At 41.6% G+C, this 16,581-nt stretch overlaps 1 protein-coding gene across 8 annotated transcripts in view; it reads left to right on the forward strand.

Annotated features, from left to right (window-relative positions):
* Positions 1-16,581, forward strand: part of exoc3l2b (exocyst complex component 3-like 2b) — a 163,646-nt gene that overhangs the window by 109,475 nt on the left and 37,590 nt on the right. For all 8 annotated transcript variants that reach the window (XM_042063814.1, XM_042063815.1, XM_042063813.1 and 5 more), the window contains 6 exons: positions 16-691; positions 2,937-3,051; positions 3,394-3,504; positions 4,240-4,340; positions 11,903-12,016; positions 15,501-15,636. In XM_042063814.1, the coding sequence (XP_041919748.1) occupies positions 16-691; positions 2,937-3,051; positions 3,394-3,504; positions 4,240-4,340; positions 11,903-12,016; positions 15,501-15,636 (1,253 nt within the window). The remainder of the gene's footprint in view (positions 1-15; positions 692-2,936; positions 3,052-3,393; positions 3,505-4,239; positions 4,341-11,902; positions 12,017-15,500; positions 15,637-16,581) is intronic.

The following is a 16,581-nucleotide window of genomic DNA, read 5'->3' on the forward strand; positions in this document are numbered from 1 at the left end:
TGTTTGTTTTGTTAGTGCTGGAGATTTTGCAGTTGGTGACCAAGAGAGACCTGTTTCTAGCTGACACACACATCCTGGAGCTGGAGCAGGAATGTGCAGATCTGGCTGCATCCACTGTTATTTCCCCATCAGCAGGGGGCACTGTGCCAGAAGACATGGCCTCTCCTGGGTCCAAGGACAGTGGGAGGCGCAAGGCCAAGGATGTGGAGCTCCTATATGAGGCGCTGAAGAAGGAGATGTGGGAAGTTGTCCGACAGGCCCTGCATGTTCCCACTGCTGGGCCTAATTTGGGGCTGGTGGTGCAGGTTCTCCAGCAGGAGGAGCGGGCTGACAGTACCTGGGCAAATGGAGAGAAGGCTGCTATTGAAGGGCCACGGCCACGGCAAATGAAGAATCAGTGGAGGGAGGCTGTGGCTGAGGCAGCTGATGGCTGCCTGCCTCAGGCAGGGGAGGTGCAGTGGGGGGAGATGTTTATCTACCTGGACAAAATTAAGACCTGCATGTTAGAAGACCTCAAGGCTGCTTGGCTCAATGTAGTGCCAGTTTACCCCAAGGAGTATGATGCATTCCAGGTATATGTGCAGAGCTACCACCAGGCAGTATCCCGTCGTTTACAAAGCATTGTGGATAGCCAGCTGCACATTAAAGACATCTACTCCCTACTTGACTGGATCTACAACATTTACAACAGGTGTGCAGCAACAGGCATCCTTTAGATTCCCAGTAGAAAATGTATGCTTATTAATATAATCTTGCTTCTCTTCAGAGATAATAACCAATGGGAGTCATTCTTGGATGATGTCATTGATCTGAACCTGATCTGAACTGATCTGATCTCCAGTCATGCAACTCTTTTGCATGCCACTGCCTATATAAGGCCACACTGCAGTAAACTAGTCTGTAGGCATTCTGAAGCAATCCAATAGTCGAGTTTACTTTATATAAATCAATGAGAACACGCATTGCATACTACTGTGCCTCATTGACTGTATTCACCCAGAACTGTGCACAGATGGCATGTGGTCATAAAAGCAGACGACAAAGTACAAGTCAGGCTCATGTGTGTATTAGTGACTAACCACAGTAGATGCAGTGTCAGATTAGGACAACTCACTGGCATAGGAGGGCTACTCATAGGCATGAAGAGAGCAGGGGACTCATTCACTGAGTGTACCACCAGGGTGTGGTACACACATGACTGGTAGCTTTTGGCAGTAGGCCGACAACTTTGCCCAACACTGACAAGTGAATGCATCCGAATGGTGCGCCGTGGCGTCAAATGAACAACTGCAGCTCACTGGCAGAGGCAGCCACGCTCTTCGTGGGGTGGGCTCTCAAGCATTCAGAAGGGGTTACACCCTGAGGCTTAATACGCAAGAGCGATGGCCTCAACCAACCAGTGGGGAAGCCTCTACTTAGATAACACATGGCCAATTTTCTGGGTCCCATAGCAAATGAAAAGGGTGCGTTTTGGTTCGGTGTTGGTGTGCAGAGTTTGTGTACCCACATCTGCTAAACGTGACTAGAAGGACTACTCTCATGGGCTGAATTCAGCACTTTAAGTTGGTGGAAAGGGTTTGGATGTAAGACAATCTTTAAATTGCTGAAGTGCATACAAGCATGTCATGTCAGAGCAAGCAACAGCACTGGCAATAAAGGAGAAATCTGGCGATTTTCCATATAGATCTCCCTTACTCCAGGTCACTGAGTACTGTTTTAGGAAAAAATGGAAACAATCGGTTTTACCTAGCTTAAGCAGCTAACACAGCCAGGCAGCTAGAACGCTACACTCTGGGGACATGTCTGCGAGCTTCCATGGACATGCCCACAGAGTGCTCTGTAGCTGCCTAGCTGTGGAGATCTATGTGAGATTCAAGGGGATAGGACTTAGGAGTCAGACCAAGTTAACTGGCAGAATGGAGTGGAGTACACTGAATGGCCATTCGCACATACTCTGTCCAACAGAGTAGGAATGAGCGTGAGCAGGGGAAAAAGGCTTATAGGAACTTCTGCAGGCATGTGTGTGCTAACGTGTCCAACCTTTGCTGTGCTTGGTCTGTGCAGCACTGATGCAATGCCATATTTCTGCTACACCCTAAGGGTTCAGGCAGCACTCTGAATGGTGCGGGCGGTCCCTGGACAGTAAGTTTGCGCTAGCAATCTGTGCACTAGGCAAATGTATTGCACGTAGTGATGGATGATGCCCACAACAACAGCCTTGTCGCCAGGTGGCAGAGCTGTGGAGAGTGCAAGCTGCCCAGATGTACGTCATCAATGTTTTTTTAATCCGTTTTTATGGACAGCTGAGGTGGAAGTCTTCCGGAGCAAAGGCGCAGTGTATACTGTAGTTCCAGAATATTGATGTGGAGGTGCCTCTGTGCGCACCCCAGTGGACATTCGGCCCTTGTACACAGCTCCCCAACTGTGTAGAGTGACATCCATGGACACAACCCATCTGTGGCTCACCCAGCCCAAGGGCATTTCTATGTGCAATGTGTCTGGAGAGTGCCAGAAGGCTAGTTCTGTCCAGCTTTGCTTGTTCACTGTGAGCTCCCTGTATCTGTTCCATAATAGGTGGACACGGTGGCTACTCAGATGGATTTTAAGTCTGGCGTGATGGTGAGCATTAAGCATTGTCTCACTGGCAAGTTAGAGGCTTCGTTCTTTAAGCGCTGGTTCAAAATCATATTGATCACTTAAGAATGCAGAGGGCTAGTTTATTGCGAAGTGGCCTTATATATGCAGTTGCCCTAGGAAAAAATCCCTGAGACGGGTGATTGGAGAACAGCATGACTCCCATTTGTTAACATTGTGAACTGAAAGAGAAAACTTCTTTTTCCTGTATGAAAACTCTCTTAATATCTCAATTAATATATATTATTCTTTGACACCCTTTTTTCAGCCATGTTTTTGTCTTCTCTCACAATTGTTTGCAGGGACGTTCTAGGAATAGTCAGCACAATGACTACCATCAGCCACTGGAAGCTAGCAGCGCTGTTACCCTCTGAGGCAACTGACAAACTTGAACTGGACTGCCTGAACTCAGTCAGGGTAAGGCCATTAGTTCAGTAACCTGCTGGTGAATTTCTTGTCTTGGTATGCGGAAAGGGTGAACCTGAGGCACTTCCTATTCACTTTAAGTGGTGGACAAACCCAGCATCTCGTTACAGTAAGGCATTTCAGGGTCAAGTCATGGTTTTCCTGTCCACAATCGTCATCACACAATAGAAGCCCAACACATTCTTTCCTTTGCTACATTATGCAACTCCTACCTAAATAGGGAAGAGCCAATCTGGACAGAATATTCCAGACATGTTGTGAAAGTAACATTTTTATGATTATAGCAAACAAACAGTTGCATTCTAATATTTGATGTTTGATGCCCTGTTTTAGGGAAAAGTGACCAATGAGCTTTCCCGTTTGCTGGATGAGGAAGAGAAGAGTTGGAAGGAATGTTTAAGCTCAGAGGACTGCAAGATCTCCTTAGCTGATACTGTCACTCAAGTCAGTTACCAACAGGACATGTTGAACATATCTCACAGAAAATCTGTACTTTACTTGAGCATTTCATTATAAGAGTCCTGTTATAAACATGTGATGGCAAATGCCAACTAAAATTAGTTAGTTAATTATGATGATGACATGTTACTAATATAGACCTATTCATTGTCAGTATTACCTCAGTGCAATGTCACATTACCCTGGAAATCCAGAGTTCTCGCGAGAGCACAATTTGAATTTGCTCAACGAGTTACTCTGGCAATGAGTAATGATGCTCATTACCTATGCCCATGAAACCGAGCTGCACCAATCGTCGTAGTCCAGAATCAGTCAGTAAACATTGGTCGTAGTGTAATCCAATTATGTGCAGTGAGAGTTTCAAATGGATGCTTGGTGCCGCCCCTCGAGTTGGGCCATTTTCATTACTTGTGGCCAGACCCTTAATCTTTCTAGATTTCCGGGTCTGGATTTCAAGGTTAATGTCACATAGTGTTAAACCTGAACAGGCACCTAGGCTTAACCCTAACCCTAACCCTAGGAATTCTGGAATAAATGCCTCCGTATGTGTAGGCTTTTATTTGCGGATATTATATGTATATCAGTAAAAGTTGCATGGAGATAGATGGCCAAAGGCACATGGATATAAATCTCTTCATTCTGAGTGGTTGAATTGGTCTAATAACAATGTGCTATTATGATTGAGTCAGTACTTTGTTTTTATTGTATGTTATCTTAAAGATGTTGCAGGAAGACCTAGACAGATCAGCTGCAATAAGCAAAGACCTTGGGGCTCGTGTGTCCCAGTGCAGTCTAAATGGGTTGGCAGACTTCCTGTACAGGTGAGATTCACCAGCTTTAGAAGATGTTATATGATAACACATAAGAGCTGTTTTATTGAAGGCTTTACAGTATTGAAGTATTGGATATTGGGGTGCAAATTATTGTGGCACATGTGTTTTTGTTACAAATAATTTTCTTGATGAGGTGATTTATTCCCATCAAGATTGGATTTTTCCTCAGTGTTTTCAGTGTGAGACCAAGATAAATCATCAAAAGATTCCAGGGGTGCTAATTGTGTAGGGCTGTATAATGGTATAACATGATTTGTACCACAACAAACACACCAACAATTATTCATCAGCATGTATGTGATCTGGAAAAAGGGGTATTGATATGAAATCATTAGGTAATTTAAAAGAATTCCTCCTGATTATTGCAGACCTACGATACAAAATTATGCTATACTACATTAGAGGTGTAAATGTATAGTATTAAGTATATATTTTTTGATCCCGTGAAGGAAATTTGGTCTCTGCATTTAACCCAATCTGTGAATTAGTGAAACACAAACAGCACACAGTGAACACAGAGTGAGGTGAAGCACACACTAATCCCGGTGCAGTGAGCTGCCTGCTTCAACGGCGGCTTTCGCTTTTCTTTTCTGACCCCAAAAACAGCAGCAGTAACAGCAACTAGAAAACGTAATTCCAGGGAATTACCAGTGCATGACAATGTAAAACCTATGATGTAAAATATACAGTGGGTCCCAGTTAAGAATTGACACTTCATTCACCATCAAGGTGATTCACGCAGCTGGGTGAAATGTAAGTACAACTGCAGCCGCTTGGGGGCAGCATAGTCCGCTGTGGCGTTCTATGGTCGAACCGGACGGAGCATTCGACAGCAAGGGCTGTGATTGGCCGAGTTTTCAGTGCGTTTCTCTGTGTTTTTAGCAGCCCCTGCAACATGCTAGTCCACTGTAGCCGATAAGCTTTGTACATAATGTTAAACATAGTTTTGGATTCAGTGGCAAGATGTCTTGATTGTACAGTGCCTGTCTCTCAGTAATGTTTTAAAATGAGAGCTTCGTCAGCTGGCAGTAGGCTACTTTGTCGGCAGTCATGAGAAGTTCGCTTGCTAACAGAACATAAATATGCTGCCCAGAAACCTCGTGAATAGTTCTGATTTGTTTTACTACACTAACGAGGTTAAATATAGCCTTTGCCTACAGCATCTCCTTAATGTTAACAAAATGACAGCATTCATATGACAAAGGAAAATGAATTCGGTCACTCAAGACTGTGCCACAGCAACCAGTGTATGCTACAGTCCTACCCAATAGGCCTACTCGAAGCAGATAGAGTTGTCTGACGGTCGAGTGGGTTAATGCGCGTATATCCAGAACAGGTCTGCAACTTTCAGGCAGTTCTGAGTTCTAATCTAGGCAGGAGCAGAGCCATATAAAGGCCTAGGCCTATTGTTATCATTTTTTGCAAGGTGTTGCTCCTGGCAATACTTGTTTATAATACGTTTGGTGATTAGGCCTAGTTGATAGCTGTTTTTGGAACACTTTAAACGTTCTTTATAATGAGCGCATACGGGGAGTAAAACGAGTGTTACGCGCTGTTACAACTGTAGGCTACAATGATTGCAATACAAAAATATGCGCGTGTTAGTTTAGTTAGTTTTGTGATGTTTTGCACTTTTGCCTCATGTGTTTTCAGGTTTGAGGGCTTTTTAGGCAAGATTGACCTTGGTTAGACTCTGCATATGTTATTTCTCCGTATGGAAAATAAAGTCAATTTTCGACACACGTCTGTTATTAGTTCAATAACAAGTGTTCCTTGTTAAAACATGTGACTAGTGAAACTCAAATGATTTTAGAAATATTTAGCCAAAGCCAAAAAGTGTTAGAGAGAAGGAGAGGCGCCGGTGCAGCTCAGATGTCTTCTTAATTTTCCTTATTCTTTAGTAAAAGGTGCAGAACATTATTAAACATTGACTAACGTTTCGATGTTAGTTAGGCAAAAACATCGACACATTGAAACGTTAATAAACGTTAGTATAGTAACATTAAACGTTAGTATTTTTCCATTTTTCTTTTTCCTCGCTGTCTTAGGAGGAGCTGCAGGGCCGTCGCAAGGGGGTGCGAGGCCCTGTGCAAACTTGACAGATCACTGATCAGTCACTGATCGCAATTTCAAATTTCGGGAAGCTTCGTTCAATCTTTTTAAGTTTTGAGTGCAGTAGGCCCCTATCTGCCCCCTTTGGAATTATATCTCGAGCCTATTATAAGTTCCAGTGCGTTATGTCCTGGGATTCGGACGTGCTCAAAAAGAAAAGAAAAAACACTTTTTTTATAGATGGTTATGAGGAGCAATATGAGTCTGAACTCCGTGTCATTCAGACTTAACCCTCTTGTTGCTTTGATATCTTTTTCGTTGTCGTTTGAACGTCGGCAAGCAGGCATGTTGCGGTTGCAATTTAAGTGAAATTTCTACAGTAGGCCTACAACATGCAACATGCTTGTTAGGCTGGGCTACTGTCTTGTACAGGTAAATGTTCAACAATTGCTGGTGTGCAGGCTATAATCAATTAGCTAAATCATTTGTCCAGCTGTTCGTGCTACATTGAAACGCAAAAGGTGCTTTGATATCTTTTTCGTTTGAACGTCGGCAAGCAGGCATGCTGCGGTTGCAATGAATGAGGATAATTGGTTTTATCTGCAGATTTGTTTTTTCACACGCATCTAAGTTCTAACACACATTCCCTCTCGCTTTCTCTCTTTCCATCCCTGTGCACGGGGCTTTCTTAAAGGAGCTGCACCATTTTACAACAATTGCATCTACATTTTCATATTAGAATGTTTTGTCTGTTTAAGTGTAAGCTTAAACTACCGTGATCAATTTAATGCGCTTATTGTTACACTATCAAATCTATAACTGTGACAAATAGGGTATTGTGGAAATTGCAGTAAATCGCAAGAGACAATTACTCACGTTGAGCACACAAGGGGGAGGGACCACGATCCCTGAACAGTTATACTTACATGAAGTAACTACAGACAGAAGAAAGTGCTGTGTTTAATATAAACGGTGTGTAGAACCACACTTAATAACAAAGGTGAATTATGCCGGTCACATTCACTACAGTATAAGATATATAAACTCACGCTATTGTATTATCATATATCTTTGGTAATGGCTCACTGCGTCATGGAAGCAGTTAAGTCAAGTCGCATCAAAAATAGTAGTGGCAGAATTCCCAAGTGACACCTTGTGGTTGTTTGTGTCAACTGCAGTTTGTGCCATTTCTGCTGAGAAAATGGGGTGCGTTATTAATGAAGGAACCCGTCCAAACTTAACTGGGACCCACTGTAGTGTTAAAACAGCTAACTTAGCTAATGTTTGCTAGCAGTCATGCTAACTATGTTAACCATGTTACTTAGCTAATGTTTGCTAGCAGTTATGCTAACAATGCTATACAGATTAGGGGTTCGGACTTGTAACCGGAGGGTTGCTGGTTTGAACCCCGACCAGTAGGCACGGCTGAAGTACCCTTGAGTAAGGCACCTAGCTCCTCACCGCACCCCGAGCGCCGCTGTAGCAGACAGCTCACTGCGTCGGGATTAGTGTGTGCTTCACCTGTGTGCTGATCGGTCACTAATTCACAGATTGGGATAAATACAGAGACCAAATTTCCCTCACTGATCAAAAGAGTATAATACTTATGTTAACAATATTAACTATGCTAACCATGTCATTTATTTAATGTTTGCTAGCAGTTATGCTATGCTAACCATGTTACTTAGCTAGGTTGCTAGGCTGTTGCTAGGGTATTTGATATGGTTGCTAGGCTGTTGCTAGGGTAATTGTGGTGGTTTCTATGCTGGTTGCTAGGTTAATCATGTTGGTTGCTATGTTGGTTGCTAGGTTGTCATCGTGGAAGAGGTTGATAGGTTGTTGCTAGGGCACTTGAGGTGGTTGCTAGGCTGTTGCTAGATTAGTTATTGCCGTTGCTGTGCTAGTTGCTAGGTTAATCTCATTGGTTGAGTAACTATAGCAACCGCCACAACTACCTTAGCAACACCTTAGCAATCATCTTAATGACCCTAGCAACAACCTAGCAACCACCACTATAATGTCAGCCTAGCAACCACCATAGCAACCAACATGATTACCCTAGCAACCGTCATAGCAAATGCTTTATTTTGCATAGCAACCACCATATGTACCCTAGCAACAACTTAGCAACCATCTGAATTATCATAACAACAACCTAGCAACCACTACTATGTCAACCTAGCAACCACCATAGCAACCAACATGATTACACTAGTGACCAGCATAACAACCACTTTATTTGGCATAGCAACCATTATATGTACCCTAGCAACAATATAGTAACTATATCGGCATTATTTGTTTTTACTCTGTATAATATTTGACATAATATTTTTTGCATTTTCATGCACTAGTAATTCCTTGGGAATTGCATTTCTAGTTGCTATCATGGTGTCATAATAGCCAATGTTAAGTCTTTAATTTTAAATAGTTTTTAATTCATAGTGTAAAAAGTATAAAAGTTACAAATATGAAAAGTCATAGCAACCTGGTCCATTTGAAGACCCACGTTTGAACGAAGGTTCTAGGTTAAACGGTTGAAGAGAAATTGTGTGCAGAAAAAGCGGTCAGCGGAATAATAATAAAATCCTGTCAATGCTGTCATATCAAATTGGAATTTTGACTCATTGACCTGAGACTGAGAGTCATGACTGGGATTTAGTGTGATGTCAGAGGCAGCCAGATTTGGATTCAAAATGTCTAGGTATTTTAGGGAGTTCATATTACTTCAAGGTTCATAGGCCATTTGGAGGAAAAACAGCCCCAAAGCAACACTGACCCTGCATCATATTTAACAGTAGGCATCAGCATCTTTCTATGTTCACCAAACAACCCTTGAGTGTTTGTTGCCAAAAAGCTCAATTTTCATTTCATTTGTAGTTAAATGCCTTCTAAATAATGTATTAGTATGGAGGTTGAATCTGATGTTTTTTGGAGATTTGGTGACTTCAAGCTGCTACTTTTTTACTCTCCAACTGTGATCCTTATGGATATTTTTGCCTCACCATCTCACCATCCTCCTCACTATCTCACCATCCTCCGCACTGTGCATCACTGACAAGACTAAAGTATTGTGAACTTTGAAAGTGTACAGAGAGGTACACACAAGACCTGTTTCTGAAGGAAGCACATTGTTTGACTTTGTGTTCCAGTAATGTCAAATCAGTGGGCATGTTCGACTTCTAGCGTTGTGCAGATCTGGCTGAACGGCATGTTTGAACGCGCCCACTTATTATGACCGCCGCGCAGCGAAGCGGCGGTCATATAGGTTTAGTCAGATTTGTTTGTTTTTTTTTTTCTTTTTCGCATGCCCAAATTTCCGTCAATGATTCCCGGGACACTGAAAGACCGGGGTACACGAAACTTGGTGGGCATGTAACCCCACATGGATAGCATGGAACCATCGTTTTTCGTTTTGATCTGTAGCCCCCCCACTGGACTAGACCCCCCGAAAGGAGGGTAGGGCAGACACAGTTTTCTGTGAATATCTCGAAAACCGTAGGGTTTAGGAGGACCTTTTTTTTTTGTATGTTGATCTCAAGGGGCCATGTCAATCCATTCCATAACCACTCATTTCATGTATAGTGCCACCTAGTTAAACACAAAAAAGTAAAAATGAGGTGTTGTAATTGAAGGTATCTGTGACCTAACATAGTCAAAACTGCACGAAATTGGAAGTGTAGGATCATTATGACACCCTCTGTATGCACGCCAAGTTTTGTGGAATTCCGTTCATGGGGGGCCACACAATAAATTAATTTATGTTACTGTACACCAACTGGCCTGTAGGTGGCCGGAGACAGTTTTCTGTGAATATCTCGAGAACCGTAGGGCCTAGGAGGTCCACCTTTTTTATGTATGTTGGTCTTAAGGGGGCATGTCAACCCATCCCATTACCACTTATTTCATGTATAGCGCCACCTAGTTAAAAATTAAAAAGCAAAAAATTAGGTGTTTTCATCACAATATCTCTGGCTGACAAGGTCAAAACTGCACGAAATTAAAAGTGTAGGATCATTATGACACCCTCCGAATGCATGCCAAGTTTTGTGTACTTTCATTCATGGGGGGCCTTACAATAAAATAATTTATGTGTACATTTAGTGACGTACACCAACAAGGATTCCCGGGACACTGAAAGACCGGGGTACACAAAACTTGGTGGGCATGTACCCCCACATGGATAGCATGGAACCGTCATTTTTCGTTTTTGATCTGTAGCCCCCCCGCTGGACTGGACCCCCCGAAAGGAGGGTAGGGCAGACACAGTTCTCTGTGAATATCTTGAGAACTGTAGGGCCTAGGATGACCATTTTTTTCCATATGTTTGCCCCCAGGGGTCATGTTAACCCATTTCATGTGCACACATGTGCACAAACAGATACACACACACACACACACATACATTCACAGTAATCATACGTATGACACATACTCACACAGTAGACATATGTACGCTTGCATGCACAGGCACATACACAGGCACACACACAAGCACGCACACACTCACACACACACACACACACACACACACACACACCCACACACATAACATAAACATAACACAAACAATCAAGAATTTCTCAGAATTATGAACAGGCAAGATGGAGGTGGGGTTGTATAAAATGAATTTTACATGTGAAATCTATGAACTAATCATGTTTTGGTACTTGTTGTCTAGCAGATACCAGTGAGAATTGAGTGTGGATAATGCAATTAAGTGAGACAGTTGAGACAGTTAGAATCATATAGGCCTTTCAGCGTGATTTCTTTTTGTGGAAAAAATGTGCTGGACTGGGCGGCGGTCATATTTTGTACCGCTCTGCGGTACATCTAGTTTGACACTACTATTGGACATTTTCAGCCAGTTTGGAAATTGGACTAATTTAACATGATTTTTTATTTTCTATTTTATTTTTTTACTTTTCATTTGTTAATTTGTTGTGTGTCTTGTATGTCTTGGTGTCACGGGTAGGCTGGCAACTACGCCGCTACATCCGGCTTCTTTTGTGTTTGTTATTTTTTAAATGTATTTGTCATGTCTTGATGTCACGGGTTTGCTATGCCACTCCTTCCGGCATCTTTTGTCTTTTTATTATGTGTCTTGTACGTGGAACGCTTTGGGTTGCACTCTGTGCGTGTTAACTGCGCTATAAAAATTAAACTGACTTGACTTGACTTGACTACCGCAACCCAGGTTGTTTTAACTCCGGATTTTTCCTTTAAGGAGGTTTGTAATACAGAATTAGTTAATATTGCATGATTTCTACAGTGCAAAGTTTAAAGTGTAGAGTCCACTGCTTAAACACATTCAAGCCTTCGCAAGTCAGCTGATGCTTGGAACGGAAAACATGAAAACTAACAGTTTAACACTTAATATCATCTGGTCCTCCTTGAATGCCTAGAAATTGTGGCTAACATTTCTCTGTGGCTGGTATGTTTATTTGATATATTATTTCTGGTCCTTAATTAATAATCTCCTATAAATGTTTCTATAGCTTCCAGAGGAAAGTTGAAATGTTCCTTGAACCTCTTGTGTGGGAATTTGGAGAAGATGGAAATGGATACATTTCTACAATCATTGCGCTGGTCAACTGCTGTCCATCTTTTAGGTTTGTTGGTGTGCTTTGCATGGTCAGATGTTTATGTACATATACATTTGGAGACAATGGTATGGACTAAATGTGGATGGGTAGAATTACTGCATTGAAGTACCATTATGTTTTGATCTGAAACAAGCAAGCTAACTGCATGAAAGGCTTATAAACACCATAAACATTAGCACTGACAAATGCTTGCTGATATGCTATGATATGCCTATGAAAACACTAAAAGTGTCAATTGTAGCAGAATGCACTATGAACAGGCTTCCATGCTGCAGAAACCACACAGTGAAAATAAGTGGTGATTGCAATATTTGTATATTTATTGCTTAACTCATTGAATGCCAAGCTGTTTTCGGAAGCTTTGTCCTAGAGTGCCAGCAATCTAGACCATTGTTGATGATTTTTGTACAGCCACAGCATATTCTGTGTTATAGCTATGAACACATACAATGGCTCGTTTAAAAGGTGAGACTTTAAGCTCTCAGTGGGTGCAAACCGTGTATTTCTACACGCCTCTGTTCCTGAGAAATCCCAAGCTAAACAGTGGCTAGTTTTAATCAAAATCGCTGTTTTTTTCTAGAAATGGAGATATAACGTCTTTCATGAAGTGATCAGCAAGACCTGGCGAGACTGCCACCTAGTGATAGACCCACGAAAATGGCCTGGTTTTGAGATGACGTGCATGCGTCACTGATTCGACCCAAAGCGGCAACCGAGTTATGATAAAATGTCCAGATAAAATGTCCAGATTGTGTGTTTTCATGAGTTTTCGATCGTCATATATTTAATTTCCATTCATCATAGAGTTCCCAAAATCACATATAAAGTGTGTTAGAGTGTCTAGTTTCGTAATTTTAAAAAAAGAAGCTAAAAACGTAATATTACGTTTTTAGCACTCAACGCATGGGAAGGAAAAACGTAATATTACGTTTTTGGCACTCAATGAGTTAACAAATAGCATTTTTGAACATTTAGGGCCTGAGGATTGTATCATATTCCCCCAGTGATAATTATAGTGCATGCACAGTAAAACAAGGGGTAAGATGTGATCAAAGGTACAAAGTGGGCAGAGTCAGGTGTCTAGTGAAACTAGTGAAAAGTTTGGTTAAAGCCGGCCAATAGCATTGTTGAGCATTACAATACCATTAAAGTGAATGTGCTAGACGCGATTACAGTAGTTTGTTTATTGCAATATTGCTGTGGGCTTGGATTTTATCCTTTGTTTAACCAGGGTAGTCACATTGAGACATAAATCTCTTCCAAATGAGCCCAGGCCAAGAAAGGTAGCACTTAATAAGAAGGAAAACAAAACATACAACACAAAATTTAAATTTGTTTTCACCTATAGAGCGCCAAAACATTACACATGTCTCATGACGTTTCAGAGTGTTAAAACATTCAGAGAGAGGGAAAACTCCCTCGAATTGGAGATATATATAGGAAGAAACCTCAAGCAGATCTACGACTCAAGGGCCTGATCCATCTGCCTAGGGTCAGTTACAGGGCAGTAAGGTCTGTGTACTAAATGAAAGGTTAGTTAGGTGTAGAGAATAGAACATGGTGTTTAAAGCCACCTGAGGTATATGTTACAAAGAGGTAGGATGGTTACATATCCAGTATGATAATACATGAATCCTATTTAGTGTCAGAAAGTTCAAATAGTCCAGTGTAGGGAATGAATTGTCCATAGGGATTAGGAGTTGTCGTAGGGCAAGTAGTGGGTCACTAGGCTGTGCGGGCCAGGAGTCCGGGTAAGGGGACAGCAACAGGCGATGGTAGGGCAGTCATAGGGATGGGACTTCAGGTGCGATTAGGGCCAAACACAAGGATGGCTGATGGCTGGTAATGGTTTACATCACAAGTGAGGTAAGGGGGAAAAAAGAGACATATAGAGTGGATTAGTATTGTTAGTATTCATTAGTCATGATGGTAGTCATGATGGTTAGTATTTCAATGGTACTATATAGTGTTATACTAGAGAGAAAAGGCAAGAGAAGGAGAGTAGAGAGAGAGAGAGGGGGAGAAGAGGGAGTTGAACGGCAAGACAGAGAGAAGAGGTAGGAGGGACAGTTGAGCGAGAGGGAGGGAAGAAGAGAGAAGATGGGTTGTACGGCGTGACACATGAAAAGTCCATGACAGCGCTATACTATAGCAGCATAACTAAGGCGTGGTGAGGGTTAGTCAGCACCAGCGCAGGTATGGTCAGTGATCACCATCGCACGCATGACTGGGGTGCCAGCCACACGACGACACAGCAGGGTGGTCCATTCCAAAAAACCCTGAGGTGGTTGAAGTTCCACACTGCACCATACCTAACTATGGGAAGCACTAAAGAGGTATGTTTTAAGTTTAGACTTAAAAATAGGGAGGGTGTCTGCTAATCGAATTGAGGGAGGGAGATTATTGAAACACAATTAAAAGTACAAATAGGAAACAGAATAAAGAAAATATAGCAAAATGTAAAAGCATTCACAGTGATAAGTTAGAACATTTTCAATACAACATTTAAAATCATTGAATTCAACTTCAGCTTTCTCATCCTCTGCTGATTTACTGATGATCCGTAATATGCCACCTCAAAAACGTAGGTATAAGAATTGAGACTTGAATTAGTGAATGAATTGGTGACACCACTCACGTTCAAATTGATAAATGCCATGCTTTCCAGCAGCATGAAAGAAGATTTGCGCTTGGGGTCCCCCTACAGTTGAGAAGGACAATAATAAATTAACTAAGTGTGCATCTTTTTCAACAAACTATAAGCATAATTCCTATACAATATAGAGGGAATGCACCGACAGCAGTCTGTAGAAAGAGAGCTCCGAAGTAGCCTGTCTATTTGTACTCTGCAGCCTATAGCATAGCAGCTCTTTTCCATTTCGATGCCTGCTCAGAGTGTTGCAGGTGCCGTTCGCCCTATTAAGAATTTATGTGCTATCAAAATGTTTTTGGAAACATCATTTTAAGGTAAAAAAGCCTTTAATGTAACAGGCTAAAACGGCCCTAATCTAGTAGGTTTTTCTGAGAAGGAAATCAGAAACTTGCTTTTAAATTTGATTTGCATAGGCTTATTTAAGCTGCAAACCTGTCAAATGCTTCTTTACAGCTTTCATGGCAATGGTATGACTTTAAAGGAGATCAATTCCTGAGAGCTTCATTGTTTGTGCACTGATCCATGTTATGTTTGCGTGTTGTGTCTTGCTTAGTAATTAGTGTTAGTTTGCGCGTCATACAAATTAGAGCCTGTTGTGTTGCTGTTTTTATTGCCCCCTGAAAGTGATGAGCAAAATAAGTTTTTGGTCAGACATAGATGAAAAGCTTGAATTTAACCAAGTAAATGATGACGCACACTTGACTTACAGGGTGTCTGTTTTGTTTTGCTTGTCTGTACTATGTGACCCTGTGTGTGTGTGTTTACTTCTCTGTGTGTATTTAAATGTTTTGGTTTGTTTGTGTGTGTGTGTGTGTGTGTGTGTGTGTCCATACACAGGAAATTTGTGCAACAGTGTCAGCTTTGTGAATCTGCTGCTAGTGCAGACTCTGCTCACAGAGCCAATGCTTCCCTGGATAGAGTCGTGAACCTTGGAGTGAGACTTTTAAGTGACAGACTTTTTGAAAATATTAGGGTAAGTGATTATGATATGCTACAAAAATATTGCCTGAGTAAATTAGATCATTAGCAACTTTGTAAAACAGCTTAAAAGATACTCAGGTCAAACAACAACCTACTGTAGGGTCTATTGTTGGAGGATAACAAGTGTAAATTTTCATTTCGGACCAAAATAACAATGATAGGTGTAGTTTTGAATAAAACTAGAATATGCATTTAATATGTAATAATATGCAACTGAATTGCATATATCAGAGCCTTTGGGGGCAACTTAACTACGTCAAATTAAATGGCTCTTTTAAGCCATTAACTAGGCAATAACTCTGGAGGCCATGATAGGCCATGCATGACTCAACTCTGGCCTTGTTACTTAATATTTTTAACCATTAGGGGATTTATTATTACGCATCTGCTTTTTTCTGCCATGAAAGTGGTTGGGCAGCAAATACTACAAATCAGACAAAAAGTGAAAGTAAAAGTTCATCCACTTCTCTTGAAATTTGGTATACATCATCTCCAGAGCCAAATCTCCAGAAACTGGTCCCTAATGCCAAACACTTCACAGTACCCAAAATTTGAGGTACAGCACCCATAGGTTAGACTTAGCATAGCATTTGGCTAATATCTACGTTAAGCTAAGCGGTTTTCTGGTCCATGAAATAGAACCAATATTATTGTCAATTTAAAAACATGTATTTTTTTACCATTACCGGAATGTGTCAAAGATGTTGCGAAAATATAATAGCGGGGGAAAACTCACAAAACATCATTTTATTATTATTTTTGACCAACAAACCAACCAGGAAGTAAACTGAAATGACCATGGGACGTTTGTAGGGAAGTCATTTCCTGTCCAGGGGTGGGTGTCACTCCCTGATGTGAGTCGCTACCGGATGTGAGGCGTGCATGTTCAGATTGATAGGTTTACGGCATAACGCCAAGGGATCCGACTGCAAGCAAG

The sequence above is a fragment of the Alosa sapidissima genome, chromosome 15 (genome assembly GCF_018492685.1).
Source record: "Alosa sapidissima isolate fAloSap1 chromosome 15, fAloSap1.pri, whole genome shotgun sequence".
NCBI classification, from domain to species: domain Eukaryota; kingdom Metazoa; phylum Chordata; class Actinopteri; order Clupeiformes; family Clupeidae; genus Alosa; species Alosa sapidissima.